Below are 22874 nucleotides of genomic sequence, written 5' to 3' on the forward strand. Positions count from 1 at the left end.
GATAATGCTGTCACTGATGTCCCCATTTGCCGTGGTGGATTGTGATGTTTGGTTTCCATGTTCTTTTTATGTCTGGCTTTGCAAAACCTCACATGGCTTCTCTTCTTCTTCCTTATGTAGCCCTTTGCGGAATAATTTCAGGGTTGCCAAGAAGGTAAGTTGGAGAAAATATTTGTGGTTATAGTACTTCCAGGTCAGTGCATTGAAAATGAAAGACTCTTCCCAAAACCATGGAGTGTCCTGCTGAGCAAATATGTTTGCCTGAAGGCGTAACAAAGTGTGCCACCCCAGCCACAGCCTCAGGGGACAAGAACAGCCAGCCTCCTGCTCTTGCCTTGGCTTTCCCTCTCCCTGCCACCCTCCCCCAAACCCCTACCCCATTCCCAGACAATGGTGCCTTTTGCCCTGTTCTTTGTAGGATGTGTGAAGACCACTGAGAGTTCAGGAGGTGGGTGGCTAGTGCAGGTGACAGCTAGAAATGGGACAAGGCATGTTTGCTTTCTGGACCCCCAGCTTGGTGGCAGCAGATTCCGACTTGCCCCAGAAAGAGACCTTCGAGATACTTGTAATATTGGAATAAACATGGTGCCTCTTGACCGAGGATAGTAGGACCTGGCAGTAGGTCAAGTTTGGATGGGTGGGAAGCTGCGGCAGAGGCAGCACGAGGTTGGCGTGGGCTGACTGGTCGGGTCCTGTGAGGGGTTCAGCTGTGAGAGTGAGGTGTGTGTGAATTTTTATTTTAGGTGACTTGTGTTTTCAGAACTGAGGGTTTGGTGATGTTCTCATGGCTGCTAACTTTTTTTTTTTTTTTTTTTAAGATTTTATTTATTTATTTGACAGATAGAGATCACAAGTAGGCAGTGAGGCAGGCAGAGAGAGAGGGGGAAGCAGGCTCCCCGCTGAGCAGAGAGCCTGATGTGGGGCTCCATCCCAGGACCCTGAGATCATGACCTGAGCCGAAGGCAGAGGCTTAACCCACTGAGCCACCCAGGCACCCCACGGCTGCTAACTTTTGAAACTGGTATGTTCCTCCAAGGCAGTGGTAGGGAAGGCAGTTGACTGCAACCTGGAAGGTGTCTGAAAAGTGCAACCTTAGAAAACGTCACGATGTTGCAGTTGGTCATCAGCCCAGGCCACAGAAGCTACTTGCTCCTTGTTAGAGCTAAAACAGAATTATTTCAGAAACCTGGAAGGTTGCTGGCGGAGGATGAGGGCACAGTTCAGAGTCACCACAGCTACCGAGGCCACTTGTGACCAGGAGCCAAATCAACTGCTTCCTCCCAACCTTCCCGGCTGGCTTTGTGGTTTAGAAGAGGGGAGGTGCCTTTTGGGGTAGGAGCTCTGGGAGTGGATGAGGTCTGAGCGCTGGCAGCGCTTGGGGATAGTGGGGACTGCCACAGATTGTGGTGCTGGTGGTGACACGTTCCATGTGTCCTGTGGGGCGAGTGGGTATGGTTTGCTGCTTTGGGGCTCCTGTTTAGAAGGGGCATGTGTGGTAGGATTTGCTGATGTTCGCTGAGGGGGACTACCTGTGCACAGGGGTCTGCGGCCCCCCAGCCTACACTTGCCGCGTGCCATCGTCTCTGACAACGGGCCCCACTGCTGGCTGGTGGTGACACATTCTCTCCTCCCCTCAGCCTGGCCATTCACTGTCCTTCCGTTCCGTGTGGTTCATCTGGACCCTGTCACACTGCCTCTGGGCAGGGCTGTCTCTGGGGTTGGCGTGGGATGTGCGAGGTGGGCTCTGTGGATTCTGCAGCCCACCACAGGGACAGTGACCTGTCTGGCCTGCAGATACGGGGATGCGGGCATATCACATCCTTGTCCAAATTTAGGGTTGTCGTCAGGATTGGAAGAGTGTTCTGCTCTGGAAAGCACAATGCCAGTGCTGTCAGTGGCATTATTGTTGGGAGGACCTGAATGGGCTGGGCATGAGGTGCCAAGCAGAACCTTCTGCCTTGGGAAGGATGGTTCCGTCCTCTATCTCTCTGTGCGTGAATCTTCTCAGGGGCTTGTTCAAATGCATCTCTGGTCTGGGAGGACTGGGCTGGACCCAGATTGTGCCCATCCACGCAGCTCCAGTGACCCCAGGGCTACTGAGCCCCAGGTCACACTTGAGAGTAGTAAAGGTCTAGCTCAGCTGTCTGGAGGGCAAGTCAGGATTTCAGACATTCGGTCACAGGAGCTGACGTCCGGTTGGAGAAAATATGCAGATCTAGGAGGGAAAAGCAGCTCTCAGACGCGTGGAAGCTGTTTTCCTGTCAGGAGGGTGGGTGCACGCTGTTGCGGTGGGTGCCAGAACTTTTACATGCAACATTGAATTTGTTGTTCCGTCTTTATGATACTGCTGGGATGCCGAGGCACGACTGTCCTCTTCATTTTACTGAGGGGAGAAGGAACTTTCGGTGTTATCCTCTGCTCCCAGGTGGGCTGAGCCCAGGTGAGGGTCTGACGCCTCCCCTGCAACAAAGAAGTGTCCTAATCCCTGAGTACCAGCCCTTCCTTCCTGGGCTCTTGTCGCATGTGCATGTATGGTCGGCCTCACAGTTGTTTACAGCTCTGGTCTAATCACCATGGAGTAAGCTACGCACAAGAAAGTGTACAGTGAGAGACCCTCACCAGAGTCAGGCTAATAAACATACACGTCATTTCCAGAAGTTTCTTTTTGCCCCTCTGTAATCTTCCCTCCAGGCCTAACCCAGTCCCCAGGCAACTGCTGATCTGCTTTCTGTCACTGTAGAATTTGCTTGTCTTTTCTAGAATTTTGTGAAATCACACACTATGTACTATTTTTGTTGTTGTTGTTTTATTTTGGCCTGAGCTCTTCTCTCATTCAGCCTATTTATTTTCAGATTTCATGCATGTTATGTGTATCAGAAGTTCATTCTTCTTTGTTGCTGAGTTTTAGTTCCATTTCATGGATATACTATGATTCATTTATCATCCCATGTGTTGATGGACTTTCAGGTTAAGAATCTGCCAAAATAGTCTTCCAAGGTGATTATACTGTGTTATATTCCCATCAGCAGTGAGTGAGAATTCCTTTTGCTCCACATCTTGGCCGGCACTTGGTATGGTCAGTCTTTTTAATTTTGGCCATTTTAATATGTATGTAGTGATATTTCATGTTGGTTGTAAGCATTTTCCTAGTGACTAATAATGCTCTGCATCTCTTGATATGTTTATTTGCTGTGCATCTCTCTCTTCTTTGATGAAAGATTTGAATATCCTTCAGACCATTTTCCCCATTATTTTCCCTTGGATTCCTTGCCTAATCATTGAGTTGAAGAGTTTTTTAATGTATTCTCAATGCAAGTCCACTCTTAGATATATGATTCATATATATTTTCTTTCTGTGGCTTGCCTTTTTTTCCCATAAGTGTCACGTTTTAAAGAGCAAAGATTTTCAATTTTGATGAAATCCAATTTTATGTTTTTCTAAATTTTGTTCTTTTTCTCTCCTATTTTTAGTCTTTCCCAAACTCAAGGTCACTAAGGTTTTCCTCCTGTGTTTTCTTCTAGATGGTCTATAGTTTTAACTAATTCTTACATTTAGGTTTATGATCTATCTGGTGTTAATATTTGTGTATTTTGTGAGGCAGAAGTCAAGGATTTTGTTTCTTGTTGTTTGCATATGGCTGTCCAATTATTCTAGCACTATTTGTTGAAAGATTATTCATTCCTGATTGAATTGCCTCAACACCTTTAGGAATCAGTTGACCATGAATGTGTGTGTCTATAATGGACTCTCTTCTATTCCATTGATCTGTTTATCTGTCTTTACTCTAATACCAGATTGTCTTGATTATAATACTCTGGTTTTCTTTTTTTCCAAGTTTGTTGGCTATTCTAGGGCCTATGTGTGACTCATTACACATTTTATAACAACTTGTCAATTTCTCTGAAAGAACCTGCCAGAATTTTCATTGGGATTGCTCTGAAGCTATATAGATCAGTCTGGGGGAGAAATTTAACACTATTATTGACTCTTCCAATCCATTTATTCGGCATATCTCTCCATTAATTGATGCCTCTTTTAATTTTTCTCAGTCATGTTTTGCACTTTCAGTGTTGCACATTTCATTGTTGACCTTTTCAAATCTTTTGTCAAACGTATCCGTAAGTACTTAATATTTTTAATTGCTATTATAAATGGAGTTGGGTTTTTTTTTTTTAATTTCATTTTCTGAGTATTTGTTGCCTGCATATAGAAATAGTCAGATTTCCAATGAGCTTGTATCCTGCCACCTTGCTGAACTCATTTATTCTGGTAGCTTTTTAAAAATAGGCATTATATGATTTTCTGCAGCGACTATACTGTTGTTTGTGAATACAGTTTTACTTCCTTTTTTCCAATCTGGATGCCCCACGCCCACCTTTTTCTTGCCTTATAGCATTGCCTGGAGCCTCCTGACAAGACTGACTACAAGTGGTAAGCACCTATCCTTTCCGGCACATGTGAGGGGGAAACATGGAACCATTTACCATCAAGTATGATGTCAGCTGTGGGCATTGTTGAAGCACTTAGCAGGCCACGGAGGTTCTCTTCTATTCCTAGTTTGCTGAAAGTTTTTATCAGGAAGAAATGCCCAGTTCTGTCAAACATTTTTTCTCTATCTTTTGGAACACTCATAAGGCTTTTTTCATTTTCAGCCTTCATAATAAGACAAATTACATTGATTTTTCAAATGTTATCTTTCTCCCCCACTTTAATTTCTAGTCTCCTTTTCTTATGATAGCTTCTTTCCTGGGTTAGGCATGAAGATTTTCCTTATTCTAATTGTTCTGTTGCCCTCCTTCAAGCCAGCTGTTTCTGCCCAGGTCACCAGTAGGACTTGTTAATGGCCTGTTGCGTGGAGTCAGGCATGGGCCGACTGCGCAAGATTAGCAGCTTAGGTCAGTAGTGAACCTGTGGCCAGATGTTTAATGGGTGCCCTGGTTTCCATGCTGGAGAAACAGCATAATACCTCCTGTGGGGATCTGTGGTCTCAGAAGAGACTGTGGTATGGTAAGGGACAGATGCCCAGCACAGTGCTGGCCAGGCAGTGGGTACTGCCTGCCTGCCTCTCCAGGAAGTTTGGAGCTTACATCTTCTTGAGGACACTGAGCTGTTGAGCTCATTTTCCTTAGAACCTACAGAACACCCACCTCCTCCCAGACCTGACAGGGTAGGAGTGTGTGGGCATGTTTCCCTGTGAGCTTTGAAGCACAGCGCGTGCTGCTTGTCTTGGAGATAGCCTGGCCTTATGCAGCCCTCTCTGTGGGACCCTGAGAGGGTCTGTGCCACTGTGTGGGAGCCGCAGTGCCTCACCACTGTCTCGTCCTCTTCAACCCCAGTGGCTCTGGCATCTGTTTCTGGGACAGGATGGCCTCATCCAGAAAAGTGCACAAGTTGTGAGTGTTACATTTTATGGAATGCTTATGAAGTGAACATGCCTGAGTGCCCCCCCACCCCCACCGCCTGCCATCCAGGGCAAGGAATAGAGCATTTCCCCAGAAGCTGCTCTTGCTCCCTCTCCTAGCAGCTCGCCACCCCCAGTTTGCCCTGACTTCAGTCATCACTGAGAAGTCTGACCTGCTCGTGAGCTTTCGCTCCAATACAGAATGTATTCTTTAGTGCCTGGCTTTATCACCAGATGCTGTTTTGAGATTTATCTCTGATGTTTTGTTCATTCCATGCTGAATGGATAGAGCATGATTTAGTCACCCATGATGCTGGTGATGGCCTTTCAGGTGGTTTTTAGTTGGCGCTGTTCTGAATATGTTCTCCATGCACGGGTGTTTGTGTGACTGTTGTTATGTACCTCAGAGTGGAGTTGTTGGTTCGTGGGGTATGAGTGTCTATCCTTACACGACGTTTGACACAGAATGTACACTCTACTTCCGGCTCTGTGAGTGTGTCCTTGGTTCTCTCCATGGCAGCGCCCGTTACAGGAATGCCCACTGAGAAAGTCCCTGTGCCCACTGTGGTTCCTCCAGCTCCACACACAGCCCTTGAGTTGCAGGGCAGCAGGTGAGGGGAGGGGTGGCCTCGGGCCTGATCCCTCCCAGGTGTAGGAGGCGACTCCTTTCTGGGCGCTTACGGTGTGCCAGGCAGCATTCTGGGTGTTCCTGTGTGTCTCTTTTTCCCCTTGCAGGAGCCTGTAGGAAGCCTCTGTCCATCCTCCCACTTAGTGGCCGAGGGAACAGTTGAATGGGCTGGGTGGGTGGGCTCCGAGCCATCTGCTGATCTCTGGAGCTTTAGGCCCTGGAACACTCAGTATGGAGATCATGGCCTAGCAGGAGGCCTTCACCCTGTGTAGGACAGGCACACCCATCCTTAACTACGTTTAGGGCCTGGTGAATTTGTCTATCTGTCAGGTTCTCATTTAAAAGGGAGACAGTTCCTTGATACTTTGAACCCTGAGACTTGCCAAATGACTGCGGCCCACACCTAGGTTCTGGCAGTTCTTTTGCTCTTTTCATGTCCACCCAACTCAGAAGGTTTGTGGTGACCCCGTGGGAGTGCTCAGGACAGTGAGGGCTGCCAGACCCTGCACGTCATTTACCTGTCAGTAACATATTCTTGCTGCTTATCAGGGGCGCCCTGGATTTTACCCCGTGTCGCATGGCAGCCTCGGGAGTGGGGCCAGTTCTCGGCTTGTGTTCCCTCCGAGAAGGGGTGTGTCTTTGGTTCCGTACCCTGTAATCCTTCTCTTCTAAAAGAGCTTTCTGGATGTTGCCATGGTTCTGGGCTGCTTGTACCAGGGTTCCCGGCAGCTCAGCTGAGCCTCAGTTTTGATGTACCCCCTATATTGTGTCTGTCCTTGCCTTTGGCCATCTCCACCCATCCCTCAGGACTGGGCCATACATGCCTTCCTGTGTACTCCAGGCCTGCAGTAGGTGCTCAGAAAGCATTTGGTGACTTGTTGAGGGGAATTCTGGAATATCCTTGGCTCCCAGGATCTTACAGCAGCGCAGGTTGGCGGACTGGAGGCTGGCTCCATGCTGGGCACTGCAGTGCCTCAAGGGCTCTTAGTGACCACAGAGCAGGCTGCTGGTGAACTTGCAGTGCCCACCTGACCTGGCCCCCATGAGCACAGAGTCTCTCAAGATGGTGGTCAGCGTGCTATTCAGGATCTACAGAGATGATCTGTGATTTTCCCAACATTCCGCCCGGGCTTCCCCTCTCTTGGAGGAGGAACTGGGCTGATTAGTGGCTGGTCTTGCTTAAGTCTTAGTTGGACAGCATTAGAGGGCTAGGTTGGGCCCCACTGTTTCTTTGACAGGTCCACTTCCTGGCCCTTCTCTGTCCAGCCCCACCACTGGGTGTTTGACTTGGGGGCACAGGAATGCACTGTCAATCTGTATTTTACTTCACAGTCCCTCAGAGGTTGGTCCGTATCAGTTCCTAAAAAGCTGGCCAGTTCTCTCTTTGGATTGCCTATATTCTGCATGCATGTGGGTCAAGCACTGTGTGTGCCCCTCCCATTGGCATTAGGCCCTTCTGTCTTGCACAGCTGGTGTTCTTACTGGCTGTTCCTACAGGAGTGTGAGGATGGGAGGGGGAAACCCTGACCTGACCACGAGTGCTGTCATCAGATGCTCTGCTAGCCAGCCCTTCTGGGAGCATGTGTGGCAGAAAAGAAAATGCTCTGCCCGGCTTTCTGACTTTATAGTTGTATCAGTGCAGGAATGAACCAGCTCACAGATGACATATTGAGAGCTCTTGTGCTCTCAGAAGGGGCTGGATTATAATGAGAACTGTGTGTGTGCTGTTGACCTGACTCTGAGTTCAGGAAAGTTTAAGTACATAGTTCTGTTGGGAAGAGCTGCTGTGATAAAAAGCAGGAGGGAGAGAGGGAGAGTTTGGGAGCTGGGGATGCAGGGGGAGTGCTGCCTCTTCCCCTCCCGTGTTCCTCTCCTCCATGTCCCCCTCCGTATCTGTTAGCCTCTTGGTGACAAGCTGGATGGATGGCTGCCTCACTGCTCGCTTGTACTGCTTCTGTTTGCATGCTGATGGGGAGCTCCAGCTGCTGCTGTGGGATATAGGTCCTGCTCTGCCTGCTCCCGGGGCTCAGGCTGGGGTTTCCGTCCCCTGGGCCGAGTTGCAGCTGTAGTTATGTGCTCTAGCTGGCCCCAGGTGCTCTGTGGGCTGTGAGTGTGACACGGCCATGCAGGCAGTGGCCCTGCTCCAATTGTGGACGCTCCAAGGGAGCATATGGGCCCCTCTGATGAGGAAGTGCTTTTGTGCTTTTGCAAGTGGTGAGCTTGGCAGCTGCAGCTGGGACATGGCACTCACTGCTGCCCGCCTCCTCCCCGCCAGCTGTGTCATTCTCCCTCTAAGAAGCCATGTGTGAGTGAGATTTCACCCTGTGGGTGTGAGACTCCCACTGGGGTCCTGGCAGCGGAAGGCACCTCGGCCAGGCCGAATGCAGACAACCTGAGGGAGCTTCCTCTTGCTCCTGCCTGGCTGTGGAACCAGCCAAAGCAGAGCAGGGCCAGGAGGATGCACCTTCCAGAGCCAAGAGGGAGGCTCAAGACACACTGACCTCTCGGGAGACAGGGGGACACGGGCTGGGCTCAGCCAGGATCGCTGGGGGAGGCAGGGGCTGCCATTTCTTGTGCCATCTTGCGCCAGAGCAGGTTGAGCCACAGAAAGAATGGCGCCCACCTGGGAACACATGTGCCGCTCATCAGAGGCAGGAAGACTTTTGGTGTGCGCCGCTACGCTGTTGCTGTTTACCCAGTGGCCTCTTGCTTAGGATGAGTGCTGGGCGGACCGAAGCCCCGTCTGTGGTGGGTATGTGCGCGGGTCTCCCTAGCTCGAGGCTGCCCTGGAGGGAAGGGAGAGGCAGCCCAGAAATCTGGGCACAAAGCCACAGGCCCTCTGTGGCTTCAAGAAACTCTGTAACCTGTGCACTTAACCTGCTGTGGCAGGTCAGGAAGAGTATGTGGGCGGGGTGCCAGCATCACCAGCCAGGTGGCATCTCGCCCCACCTGGTAAAGGACCAGCTGGACTGTGTGTGATGAGCAGACCTGTGCCAGGCTAATGTAAGACTGTTCTCTGCCACCTTCTAGCTGTGTGCTGAGCCCTGGATCCCCAGGACCTTCCCAGACCCTCGGCTTCCTCACCTGTAAAGTGGGCTTGCAAGGACAGAAAGTTAGAGAGCTTAGCCCCTGGAGGAAGCCAACAGGTGGTGGCCCTGTGAGAGTCGGGCTGCGGTGGGCCTGCCCCAGCTCACTGACCGTGGGCCCCATCAGTGCTCAGACCTCAAGGAGCACTGGGTTTCCCCTGTGTCAGCATGGCTGCACACATCCAGCTTCATTCCTGAGAGAATGGGGATTTAAGGCAGGGCGGGAGCCCTTGAAGTATGGAGGAAAGAACAGTGAGCAGCGGGCCTCACGGACTCTGCAGCTCAGTGTCTTGGTTCCTTGTTTCACGTGGAGTTGGAAATCCCCCACAGAGTGGTAATTACTCAGGGCCTGGGATTTACCTAGGGGAAATAGGGGAGGAGGGGGCTGGTCGATGGCAGGTGTACCCCACTGTGCTCGCCCCAGCTCTTAACACGGATCCAGGATCAGACCAGTGATCTGATTCACAGAGCAACTTTCAGATGTGTGATGTGGGCCGGTTAAAATGCTTTTTCCGTTGGGGTTTGGTGTTAAAAATGATTCCATGTGCCCTGTTGCAGGCAGGTTTTCTGAAGCTGGTCTAGTGTCCTGGACTCTGGAGGAGCCAGTGATGTCACTAGGCTTCAGAGGGCTGCCACCGGGCGGAATTGGTGGGCTGTCCCTTTGCTGGGTTACTGTTGCTCTTTACCATGTTTCACCCTCCCCGGATGGGGTGACCTGAACTGGGACCACTGTGAGATGCCCCTAGACTCTGACCGACCTTCCCCTGGCTTCTGACCTCATGCATGTGTGAACACGTACATGCCAGCCTCCAAAGACGGGTAAGGGCTTTGGTGTGGCCTGGGGCTTATTGTCATGTCAGAAGCCTGGGTGCTGGCTCTCCCTCCCTGGCCTCAGCACTCTGGGAACCCAGCCACAGAACCTGCCCTCTCCGTGGGTGTAGCCACCCCCAGCTCTGGAGAGCCCCTCAGGAAGCTGTTTGGCCCCTATCTTGATGGGTGCCCTCCTAGACCTGAGGCATCCTCCCTATTTGAGGGCAACGAGCTGGTCTCAGAAGCATGAGGAATCAGGCATGGCCGGGGTTCCAGATGTCTGTGGGCTCTGTGCAAGGAGGCACGGACCCGCCTCAGAGAGCAGATCCCAGATCCCCTTCGCCGCCGGGGGTGTGGGCAGTCTTTACACCGAGTCTGTTGAGCTGCATCTGAGCTACTTGCAAGGCGCTCGGTGAGAAAATCCAAAGGTTGCACCAAATAGAAGGTGCCCTATAGTTTGAATCAGAGGTTGAGGAGGCCAGCATCCCACCAGCCCTCGGCCTCCCTCCCCGTGCAGGTACCACATGGTGTAGGGAGAAGCCACCGTGTGGGACTGGAAAGCAGGGATTTCCTCACTTCACCTCCATGCGGCTACCAGCGGCCATCTCATTCCACCTCCAGTGACAGTCGTGTCCCATCCCCATGTGAGGAAATATGTGTACTTTGTAACGCTTTAGATTTGTGGCCAGTTTTTTCTTTTTTCTTTTCTTTTCTTTTTTTTTTTGAAAGATTTTATTTATTTGAGAGCAAGAAAGCAGGCACGAACTGGGGAAAAGCAGAGGGAGAGGAGAAGCCGACTCTCTGCTGAGCAGGGAGCCTGACACGGGGTTCGATCCCAGGACCCTTCAGTCATGACCCGAGCTGAAGGCAGACGCTTAACTGACCAAGCCACCCAGGCATCCCGATTTGTGGCCAATTTCAAACGTAGAAGTAGAGAGAATAATGTAGCCGTGCCCCAGCTTCAGTAGAAATCAGTTTAGAGCCAGTCGGCATCGCTGCATCCATCCCCTTTCTGCTGTCCACACCCAAGTTTATCGTTTCTCCAGTGAACATTGAGAAACGGGTCATGAAATGCTGGGGGGTGAGCGGTGCCCCTTTAGTGGATCCCACAGAGCGCAGTGTGCATGGAGGGCTCCTCGCTGCTCCTGCGTGGCCTGGCAGAGTGAGGAGACCGGGATGTCACCAGCCTCCCGCGCGAGTGGTGCGCTCGCGCTCTGGCTTAGCTCAGGCTGCTTCTGCGGGTGCCATCCCCTCCTGTGTGCATCCAGCCCCCTTCTTGCCGTGCAGCAAATACCGCTGGTTAGCCAGCCTGGCTGGAGCAGCTACTGAGCCTGTGCTGAGGGTCTCCCCAGGAGGAAAGGCCTTTCTGCTTCTTAGTGCCTGCTCTTGGTTCTCATGTTGTGGGAAGACCCCAGAAAAGCCCTGGGAACTGGGGTTGGTGGTGAGGAGCATGTATCCCTGGGGTGTCCCATAGGTGTGAGCACGAATGTGCTTTCTCTCTCCCTGTCCCGGAGCTGGGAGGTGCCTTGTTTAGGGATGCCAGAGACACTGGCTGGTGGAGCTGCCCCTGTGATGCTGACTTTCCTGTCTTATGGAGTGGACGTGATTATGGCCCTTGAGCCTCCAGTCTAGGATCTGCAAGCGCTCAGTGAGGTAGTTAAGGAGTCTTCTGGCCCTGCCTGCTCCCTGCACTTCCAGAGTGGCCCTCCCCCTCTCCTGATACCTCCGTGCCCAGCTGCCTTGGGCACACCACCACCCTGCGGGCTCCTTGGCTAGGTGAGTAATTACTTCCACTAAAGAGGGCAGTTCGCTAGAGAATAAGTGGGCCGAGATGGTGAGCGGTTCACATGGGACATCCTCATTGGTAGAAAGGGGAGGTGACATTTGGCTTTGTTAACTGTTACATATATACAAATTAACTTGCATCTACTGAAGGAGCCCTATGGAGAAAATGAGAGACTCTGGGTGCTCAGGCATTCTTCATTTGTGAGTTCTGTCCCTTTTGGGAAAACCCTTTGGTTTTGAGAGGTATTCTTGGTTTTGTTCTTGTTGAGAACAAATCCTGAGGGAGATAGCCAATGCACCTGGCTCCTCCTGACAGCAGGAGGCTTGTATGTGGCCCCGGAACTCTGGCCACCAGAAGTGCCCAAAGGCCCCCACTGCGGGCAGTGCCGGGGGCTGCCCAGAAGCTTCTTCCCTATACAGGAACAGAACAGCGTCTGTGCTGTGATTGTGGCACCTGCAGCCGGGTGCCAGGAGGGACCCAGGACGGGCCGAAGACAAGTGGTCTGTGGGTGTCACAGCAGCAGTTTAGGTCCCATACAGTGGCCGAAGCTGAAAGGCGGGTCGTGTAGGAGCCTGCTCACTTCCCCGCCATCTGCTTTTCCTCCGGGTGTCCTTGCTCATTCCACTGTCTTCACTCTGGTCCTCTCTCTCCCCTCCAGAGCTTTGGGGCCATGTCACCATCTCCCTAGGTGCTAGGACGTCTGCTGTGGACACCCTGGGACAGGCCCACTCGGGTCCTGCCCTCTCTGTACGCATGCCTGGTCTGCCTTCCACTTGACACTGACTTCCCTGGCCCGAGGGCCTCGTACTGGGGCTTTGCAGGCCTGGAACCTGGTTGGGAGCCTCCTGATGGACATCTCATCCTAGGAGGCCTGGCTGCTTCTGTGTGGGTGGGTGTGTTGGGGAGGCTGGTTCAGGAGCTTCCATCTTAGAGTGTCCAACCCAGGCAGAGCCACAGGCTGGCTGGGGTGACACTGCATATTAGGTCTGAGACCAGAGGCCAGGCTGGGCCTGGTGCTGCACAGACTCCTGCCTGTCGGGTGTGGTGAGCGTCAGGGCACAGGGCCAGACTCCTTGGAGCATTTATCGGGGTCCGCTTCCTGGTCCTCAGGAGACTGGCGGCACTTGGAATGCCCAGGTAGTGCTTCCCACTCAGTGCTCCATGCCCTCACCATCATCCCTTCAGGGTGGGGCAGAGCCAGAGGACTGAGCCCCCGGGACAGTACTGAACTTGCAGGTAGCCAGGGCAGAAAGAGGTTAGGCAGAGGTAGCATTTTCCACAGGGCTGGGAGCCGGAGAGCCTGCTCCAAGCCAGACTGCACACGGCCTCAAGTGTGGGAGCTGCTCAGGCAGGACGGCGGGGCCTGCAGACGTCCCCTTGCCCACTCCGGCACAGCTCCCAGGGGCGGCTCCAACTGCGCCAGGTCTCTGGTGCTAGCTGGCTACCAGCCTCCGGGGTTGCCCAGGTGTTCTGCCTCCCCCCTCCTGTCTGGCAGCGGGACAGCGTCTGCCCAAGGACAAGGACAGTCTGTGCTGCCGAGCTCGCTCTGCAGGGACTGTGGTTCAGGAGTGTGTGGGTCCCAGGGCTCTAAATATACCCGGGTGAGGTCACTGGGGTGGAGACAGGCCATGTGGCAGGCTCAGGACCCCATCAGGGCTGGAATCCCAGGGCTGGGGACAGGGAGTGGGTGGCCTTGCTGTCCCTGTGGTACTGGCCTCCTCACTGTGCGGTCTCCTCTTGCGCCAAGTCCCTGTCCGTGGCACGTCAAAGGTATGTGAAAGAAGGATGAAGAGTGTCTCCTCTCCGACCCCTTCCTTCAGCATAGCTTGGGGTAGATTTGGGGGGCCATCTAGATGTGTGCATTCGCGGGCACAGCCCTGAATGAGAACACTGTGAGGGGAGACCTTTGTTGCCAAGGGGTGGCTTGGGCCCCCTGGCAGAGGGGCAGCCTTGTGGGAGCTCTGTCTGGCACAGTGAGGGTCACTGGCGTGCTCTGTGGTCACTGCAGTTCACACTCAGAAAAGACAGAGAACCTGAGGCGGGTGGAGGGGACAGCTGCCTTCAGCTGGAAATAAGGCAGATAAGCTGGGAATCCACATGGTCGGCAGAGTCACAGCCAGCCCCCATGGATGTCTACATCCTAGTCCCCGGAAGCTGGCCATGTGGTACCTTACATGGCAGGAGGGTGCACATGTGAGTGAGGGTGCAGACCTGCATGGCACAGGTGGACCCAGCCGCAGCCCGTCATTAGAAGCGGACCCTTTCCTGGCTGGCTCAGAGGTGCAGTGGGAGGACTTGGGCCTGTTGCTGGCTTGGGAGGTGGACTGAGGTGCCATGAGCTGGGGAATGCAGCGCCCTCCTGAAGCTGGAAATGGCCTTCAGGTGACAGCCGGCCAGCAGGAAAAGGGGGCCCTCGCTACAGCAAGGAGGATTAAGTCGTTCAGCACCGAAGGAGTAAGAAACCGCTCTCGAGAGCTTCCTGAAAGGAGGGCGGCATGCCTGCACCTGGATCTCAGCCTGGGGGGACCCAAACCACACTCCTGCCCTCCGGAACTTAACTGATGTATACATGCATGGTGTTGGAGCCACTCAGCTTGGGATCCTGTGGGATCATTCTGGCAGCAGAGGAAACCAGCGCATCAGTACTGGCAAGGATGTGGGAAACAGGCTTCCCCACCTTCCTCTCCTGCAGTGGGCGTGGAACGGGGGGGGCCTCCCTGGCGGCTCACTACAGTCATTCATGGCCACAGTGCCAGGAGCCCCTCTAGCAGCTCGTGTGTTAGCCCAGATTTGCCTCGAGTAAAGTTGAGCGTTGCAGCCTTGTTTGTGACAGTAAGTGGAAAAGGAGGGACACGGCACTGCTCAGTGGGGCCCTCCCTCCCCTGAGCCCATCCTGGAAGGAAGAGCTAAGGAGGTCTGTGGTGTTGGGTGTTTCTGATGTTAGTGAGAAAAAGTAAGGCATAGAGTCATGTTTTGCTTTTTTTTTTTTTTTTAAGTGTGTGTTAAGTATATACACAAGCTTCTATATGCAAGGAGTATTTTGGGGAAAGATACAGGGCAATACCACAGTGGCTGGGGGGGAGATGTGTCTTTCCTTGTGCCCTTTCGCATGCCTGCATAGCTTCGTTCCAGTGTGTGTGGGCGTGTGATGTGCTCACTGTGCAGTCTTGGGGCGGGGGGGGCTTGCTCAAGGCAAGGGCTCCCCTGTCTCGCCAGCCCACCAAAACCTGCAGCTGCTTGGGGCGGGGGTGGTGGTGGTGGTGGTGGTGGTGTTGAGCCGCAGGAGCTTGCTTTCTCTTCTGGAGCCGAGCCCCTCACTGGGCATGCTCCGTCGGCATGCGCTTTCGGGCTGAGGTTTGCTTCTTGTGGTAAGCAGAAGTTCTTAATCTTTGTGAAGCCTAGTTTGTCAGTATTTTTTCTTGGGCAGTTACTGCTTTGGGGGTTCTGAGAAATCTTTGTCTGCCCCAAGGTTGCAGAGATAACTGCCCTGTGTCTTCTAAAAGACTGAGTTCTTGCTTTCATATTTAGGTCTGTGATTGGCTAGTGGCCAAGTCCATGACTGATCTTAAACTAAGTTTTGAGTATGCTCTGATGATCGGTGTGGCCGGATCACGGAGTGTGTTTTTTCTGTGACTCCACTCCCTGTGGTCTGAGCTTCGTCTGTCGGTGCACTGAGGCCACAAGTGGCTCGTTTCTGTTACTCTTGAATTTTTCTTTCTGCTCCTTTGACTCTTGGAAGGCACTGGTGTCATTCTAACATTTGACTACATGACCTGCACCTTTGTGTGCCATCCCCTCTTTGTACAATGTGATGATAGTACCTTCCCCATGGGGTCGTTTGATTCCACAGAGCAGTGCCACGTGGAAACGTGGTGTGAGGGCCTGGCCTACAGCAAACAGCAGACAAAGGATGGAATGGCTTGTCAGCAGGTGTGCACCTGTGAGACTACCAGAGGCCATCACACCCTAGACTTGGCGGGACCCAGAATTCCCTGGTACTCTCAGATGCCACTCCTGCCGGTTGGTGGCCATGTCCACAGGGTAGCCTCTCCTGGCTTCCGTCTGCATTCCCGCATGCCTGCAAGAGCTGAGCACAGGGGTTGTCCTCTCCTCTTGCACCTGGTGCCTGTTCTTGTGTGCTGGCCCAGGGTTTCTGTGTTCAGATACATACAGATCCTCGGGGCCATGTGGTATCCGTCTTCTCCCACTCTGTTGCATCTTGGCATCTTGGGATAAGCTTATACAAAGAGTCTTTTAATGTAGCCAAATTGATTGGATTACTGCGTGCAGTCATTCCTCGGAGATACTGTGGGTTGGGCTCCAGACCACCAACTATCACAGTAAATGGAGGCAAATGAAGTTTCTGGTTTCCCAGTGCACATAAGAATGGTGTTTTCACTATACTGTAGTCTGTTAAGTATGTAATAGTATTATATCTAAAAAGCCAATGAATATACCTTAATTAAAAAATACTTTATTATTGGGGCATTTGGGTGACATAGTTAACTCCAACTCTTAATTTCAACCCAGGTCATGGTCTCAGGATCATGAGATTGAGTCCCGCGTTGGGCTCCACGCTGGGCAGGAGCCTGCTCAAGAGTCTCTCTCTTCCTCTCCCTCCCCTGCTCTCTAAAACAAAAAAGCCCCCCAAAATCTCATTACTAAAAAAATGCTAACCATCATCTTATTTTTCAGCAAACCATAATCTTTGCTGATGGAATGTCCTGTCTCCATAGCGATAGCTGCTGACGGCTGAGGTGGCTGTGGCAGTTTCTTAAAATAAGGCAGCAGTGAAGTTTGCTGCATTGATTGGCTCTGCCTTTCACCAACAATTTCTCCACAGCATGCGATGCTGTTTGCTAGCATTTGACAGACAGTAGGACTTCTTTCACAATGGGAGTCCGTCCTCTCAAATGCTGCCACTGCTTTATCAGCTCGTTTTTCTACAATACTCTCCGCCCTTTGTGGTCATTTCCAGTCTTCACGGCATCTTCACCACGAGTACATTCCAGCTCAGGAAACCATGCTCTGTGCTCATCCATTAGAAGCAACTCCTCAGCTGTTCAAGTTTCAATGTGAGGTTGGAGCAATTCAGTCCCATCGTCAGGCTCCACTTCTGATTCTAGTTCTTTGGCTGTTTCCATCACACCTGTGGTTACTTCCTCCACTGACATCTTGAACCCTCAGACATCCGTGAGGGTTGGAATCCACGGCTTCCATACTCCTGTTCATGTTCATATTTTGATCTCTTCCCAGTGGCATCTGGAATGGTAAACCCTTTCCAGAAAGTTTTCAATTTACTTTGCCCAGATGCGTCAGAGGAATGACTTTGTATGGTAGCTATAGCCTTACAAAGTGTACTTCTTAAATAATCAGACTTGAAAGTTGAAATGACTCCTCAGTCCATGGTGTGCAGAATGGGTGTTGTGACAGCAGGTATGAAAATGACATTAATCTCATGGCACATGCCAGAGCTCTAGGGTGACCACGTGCATTGTCAATGAGCAGTAATACCTTGAAAAGAATCTTTCTTCCTGAGCAGTAAGTCTCAACAGACTTAACGTAGTCTGTAAACCATGTTACAAATTCATGTGCTGTCACCAGGCTTCGTTGTTCCCTTTCTAGAGCACAGACTGAGTAGATTTAGCATAATTCTTAAGGGCCCTAGGATTTTCTAAGTGGTAAATAAGCATTGGCTTCAACTTGGTCCCCAGCTGCATTAGCCCCCAACATGAGAGTCAGCCTGTCCTTTGAAGCTTTGCAGCCGGGCATTGGCTTCTCTCTGAAAGTCCTGGGCGGCATCTTCTTCCAGTAGAAGACTGTCTCATGTGCACTGACAGTTTGCTGAGTAGCGTTGCCACCTTCGTGAATCGTCTCAGCCGCCTCTGCCGGCTCCCTTGCTGCAGCTTCTATATCAGCACCTGCCGTTTCACTGGCACTTTCAGCTTATGAAGTTGGTTTCTTTCTTTGAACCTCATGAGCCAACCTCTGCTAGTCTCAGACTTTGCTTCTGCAGCTTCCCCCAGCTCTCTGAGCCTTCACAGAATTGAAGAGAGTTAGGGCCTTGCTCTGGACTAGGCTTTGGATTAAAGGAACGTGGTGGTTTGATCTTCTATCCAGACCACTCAGACTTGGTCCCTATCAGCAAGAAGGCAGTTTCGCTTTCTTATCACCCGTGTTTGTTCACTAGGCTAGCACTTTAATTTCCTTCAAGAACTTTCTTTGCCTTCACAGCTTGGCTAAGTGTTTGGCAGAAGAGGTGTAGCTTTTGGTCTATGTCTTGGTTTTGGATACGCCTTCCTCACTAAGTGTAATCATTTCTAGCTTTTGATTTAAAGTGAGAGATGTGTGACTCTCCCTTCCACTTGAACACGTAGAGGCCATTGTAGCGTGATCATTTGGCTGATTTTCATGACTGTTGTGTCTCAGCAAACAGGGAGGCCAAGGAGAAGAGAGAGAGAGAGGAGTGGCTGGAGCCACTGTGGAGTGGCTCCACAATGGAGCAGTCAGAACACACACACACAGTGCCAGCGAAGTCTGCCATCTTCTTTGGGTGCAGTTTTTGGCACCAGAAAACAGTCACAGTCGTAACAGCAAGAATCACTGATCACAGATCACCATAACAGATATAATAGTAAAAAAATCAGAAATATTATGAGAACTATAAAAATGTGACACAGAGATGGACACAGGGTGAGCCAAAGCTGTTGGAAAAGTGGCATCACTAGACTCACTCAAATGCAGGGCTGCCACAGACCTTGGATCGTAGCAAACACAGTATCTGTGAAGTGTAGTGGAGCTAAGAGCAACAACAGTAGATGCGCCTTTACTGATTTTTTAAGCTCCGTGTGTTTTATTGGATAAATCGTTCAGCACCTTGCCCCCATGAGATGCTAGAGTAGAACACCTCTGCCAGCTCAGGAACAGAACTTATCACAAATGTCATGGATCTCAGCCGTGTGACCACCACTTGGGCTGGTGGGCATGGCCGTGGACGGGCTCGTGGTCCACTGCACCCCGTGCACTAGAGGCCGCGGACGGGAGGGCGGGCACTGGGTGCCTTGTCGGCTTCAGGAGCGGGTAGGAGATGGCATGGGGTGAGAGCTTGGGTGTGGCGACTCCGCTGGCTCTCGGGGAGGGAGAGGCCTGAGCAGCTGGCACTGGGAGAAGAGCAGAGACCTGACAAGTGGCTCTTGTTTCCTAGATCCGGAACATGGTGGCGGTGCTGGAAGTCATCTCCAGCCTGGAGAAATACCCCATTACCAAAGAGGCACTGGAGGTGAGTGTCCCCAGACCCAACATTGGGAAGAGAAGGGTACGCAGGGCCTGGGCTTCCCCAACCCAAGTCCTTCTGGGCTCCTTGGAGCCTTTGCTCTCACTGCCCAAGTGAGGATTTAGTAGTGCTGAGGGAGGGGTGTACGTACCCTCCTGGCCCAGACTGGGGCATCTTCCCATGGGCACTGCAGGAATTGGGTGGTTTTAGTCCTGGGTTGGGAGGCGTGTCTGGCCGGAGGGGACAGGAGTTGGAGGTGCTCCAGTGAGCGATGCTGGCTCAGGCCCTCCGTCTGCCATTGTCTTTGCCATAGTGTGCTCTCACCCAAAGAGCTTCCCTGGCAGAGTGTCCTTGCACTGGCCTTGATGATCCACAGCCTCTAGGTTGCCAGGAGCCTTTGGGATGGTGCTTCTGAAGATGCCGCCTGTGGCCCTGGGACTCTGAAGTTTGAGGACTAGATTTGAGAAGTTAGAGGTCAAAAAGGACCCCAAATCCCCATGGGTTTTGTTATCCATGGGTTTAAGAGGTAGTGGGATTAATCCAGAGGCCCGGGGTCCTCAGCTCCCTTTCCATGGAGGACTTCCTGTCCCAAAAGCATGTCATTGTCTCTCTCTGGTTGTAGGAAACTCGACTTGGGAAGCTCATCAACGACGTCCGCAAGAAAACGAAGAACGAGGAGCTCGCCAAGCGGGCCAAGAAGCTGCTGCGGAGCTGGCAGAAGCTCATCGAGCCTGTGCACCAGAATGAGGCGGCGCTGCGGGGGCTGGCGGGCGGCACCGGCTCTGCCAACGGGGGTGCTCACAACTGCCGGCCAGAGGTGGGGGTGGCCGGCGCTCCCAAGAGCATCCATGACCTGAAGAACCGCAACGACATCCAGAGGCTACCTGGACAGCGGCTGGACAGGCTGGGCAGCCGCAAGCGCCGGGGAGATCAGCGTGACCTTGGCCACCCCGGGCCACCTCCCAAGGTCTCCAAAGCCAGCCATGACTCTCTGGTACCCAACTCATCCCCCCTCCCCACCAACGGGATCGGCGGGAGCCCTGAGAGCTTCTCAGGCACCCTGGACGGCAGTGGGCACGCGGGCCCCGAGGGCGGCCGCCTGGAGCACAGCGAGAGCGACAAGCACAGCAGCAAGATTCCTGTCAACGCCGTGCGGCCGCACACCAGCTCCCCAGGTCTGGGCAAGCCCCCTGGCCCCTGCTTGCAGACCAAGGCTGGGGTGCTGCAGCAGATGGACCGGGTGGATGAGACTCCAGGCCCCCCTCACCCCAAGGGGCCGCTTCGCTGCTCTTTCAGTCCCCGGAACTCACGGCACGAGGGCTCCTTTGCCCGGCAGCGGAGCCCGTACACGCCCAAGGGCTCCATGCCCAGCCCCTCTCCACGGCCCCAGGCGCTTGATGCCACACAGGTGCCATCACCACTTCCACTGGCCCAGCCGTCCACACCACCCGTGAGGCGGCTCGAGCTGCTGTCCAGTGCAGAGAGCCCGGTGCGCTGGCTGGAGCAGCCTGAGGGCCACCAGCGGCTGGCAGGGCAGGGTTGCAAGGTGGGGCTGCCTCCCTCCGAGCCCCACCTTCCCCGGGCAGGCTTTTCCCCAGACTCTTCTAAGGCGGACAGCGATGCTGCCTCATCTGGTGGCTCGGACAGCAAAAAGAAGAAGAGGTACCGGCCTCGTGACTACACAGTGAACTTGGATGGGCAGGTGGCTGAGGCGGGTGTCAAGCCTGTCCGGTTAAAAGAGCGGAAGCTCACCTTTGACCCCATGACCAGACAGATCAAACCTCTGACCCAGAAAGAGCCAGTGCAGGCGGACAGCCCTGTGCACACAGAGCAGCCCAGGACAGAGCTGGACAAACCTGAGGCCAAGGCCAGCGTCCAGAGCCCTTTTGAACAGACGAACTGGAAGGAGCTGTCGCGCAATGAGATCATCCAGTCCTACCTGAGCCGGCAGAGCAGCCTGCTCTCGTCGTCAGGCGCGCAGACCCCAGGGGCTCACCACTTCATGTCTGAGTACCTGAAGCAGGAGGAGAGCACCCGGCGGGGGGCCCGGAAGCCGCACGTGCTGGTGCCTCACAGCGCGCCCACGGACCTCCCAGGGCTGAACCGCGAGGTCATGCAGGACGATCTGGACAGAATCCAGGCCCACCAGTGGCCTGGGGTGAACGGGTGTCAGGACACACAGGGTAACTGGTATGACTGGACGCAGTGCATATCGCTCGACCCGCACGGTGACGACGGGCGGTTGAACATTCTGCCTTATGTCTGCTTGGACTGACCAGCCTGTCGGCCTCTAAGTGCATTCCCACCTCGCAGTTAGCATGGCAGGCGGGCAGCGGGGCGTGGCTGCCTCCGGTGGTTGGGAATCTGAGGAGTCCGGCCCGGGGCAGGAGGGAGGGGGCGGGAGTCTCGAGGTCTCTCTGTGCTCTTCCCTCAAAATTCTCCTTCTTTTGTGAAATGCTGCTACCAGTTTACTAACAAAATTGCAAAGGAAGGACCGTGTGGAAGGCAGGCCGGCAAAGTGAGTTCAGAACTCTATAGCAAACCAGCTATAAAAAGCGTTAGTTCCCCACCCCGGAAGAGGTGCGGACACCTCCCGGCACCCATGAGCTGGGACGTCAGTTGCAGGCAGGCACAGAAAACCTGGGGGAGAGGTTCCCTTTAAACACAGCAACCGAAGCACGCATCTCATCTATTTGCATTTTCCTTTTTTAAATTTGGCCCTGAGTGTCTCAGGCAGTGGGGGTACCTACACCGTGGCCCCTATTTGCACCCCGCTTGGCCAGTCCTTCAGTCCGGACGCCAGAAGCTTGTCCGCTGCGGCGAGCGGCTGGCAGCAGGTGGGCCAGCCGGCCAGCCAGTACAGCCTACCCTCCGTGGGCATCCACACATTTTCATCTGGTTTCGGTTAAAAACCCAGTTTTGAAAAATATGCTGCAAAAATCTAAGTTTTCTAGGAGTTTATTTTATTCCCCTCTTCCATCTGACCACCAGCCAGATAATTTTCCTCTTTCTCCCTTTTCCGTTTCTTTCCCGTTCCTGCGCATATCTTGAAAATGTCACCTTTCTAGAGTCCCCTCCCAAAAAACACAAAAGTAACTGCGGGTGCTACTGGTGTGTAAGCTGTATTGTTGGGCAAGAGGAGACCTGTCTGTACGCTGGAAACACTCATAACCATTCCTTTAGATTCGTTTGCCTTATGGTTATTTGTCATAAACGCGATTTGCAAAAACAAGGAGCCTTAGTGAATGTACAGTACTTAGACTTCTGTGTTGTCAGGACGCAGAAGGGAGCAACTTTGCTATTTGGTCCAGTAAGTGGACACCTTGTGATATAAATGTGGAAATAAAAAAAAAACCATTTGCACAAACCAGTCTCAGAATCGTTACTAATTTGATCCTTTACAGTCAAATCCGCCTTTTGCGTCCAAGGTTTGGGCTCCATTGCCAGACTGCAGGGAGATAGGCAGGGCAAAGTGGCCAAGCCCGCCTATTAATGTTCTGCATGAAAACTGACCTCCACCTGCCTTTCACTCATTCAGGGCCCTGTTGCCTCTCCCACCTCCGGGGTCACCTGCTCCAGGGAGAGAAGCCCTCTAAAGAGGTTCCATGTCCTACGTCTCAGTAACCTTGTTTTACCCCCACAAAGTATCTAGCTTGGACAGGGCATGGCCCAGAGCCATGTCTGGCAGGGCACCCCTTGGCTCTGGCCCTGGGCTGCTAGCTCCCCATGCAGGCCTGGAGCTGCCTTAGTAACTGGCAGGTGCTATTTTTTAAAAATAACTTTTCTGCCTTGACTATGATAGTATTTCCTTCTCCCTCATCCCTGAAACCAAAAGCTAAAGCTTTGGTTTTCAAAAATTTTCAGTCAAGAATAAGTCATGTTGGATGTA

The 22874-nt window shown here is 52.8% G+C and overlaps 1 protein-coding gene across 4 annotated transcripts in view; it reads left to right on the forward strand.

Moving 5' to 3' along the window:
• MED26 (mediator complex subunit 26) overlaps positions 1 to 22352 on the forward strand; it is a 52093-nt gene extending 29741 nt beyond the window's left edge. For 3 of the 4 annotated variants that reach the window (XM_045082169.1, XM_004761073.3, XM_045082180.1), the window contains exons 2-3: positions 18917 to 18991; positions 19608 to 22352. In XM_045082169.1, the coding sequence (XP_044938104.1) occupies positions 18917 to 18991; positions 19608 to 21260 (1728 nt within the window). In that variant the 3' untranslated portion in view covers positions 21261 to 22352. Of the gene's footprint in view, positions 1 to 3646; positions 4433 to 18916; positions 18992 to 19607 lie in introns of those variants that run through there. The other variant, XM_013060627.2, reaches the window with a different exon arrangement.
• Positions 22353 to 22874: the final 522 nt, after the last annotated feature.

The sequence above is a fragment of the Mustela putorius genome, unplaced genomic scaffold, assembly GCF_011764305.1.
Source record: "Mustela putorius furo isolate JIRA1106 unplaced genomic scaffold, ASM1176430v1.1 tig00000095_pilon_pilon_pilon, whole genome shotgun sequence".
In the NCBI taxonomy this organism is placed as follows: Eukaryota; Metazoa; Chordata; class Mammalia; order Carnivora; family Mustelidae; genus Mustela; species Mustela putorius.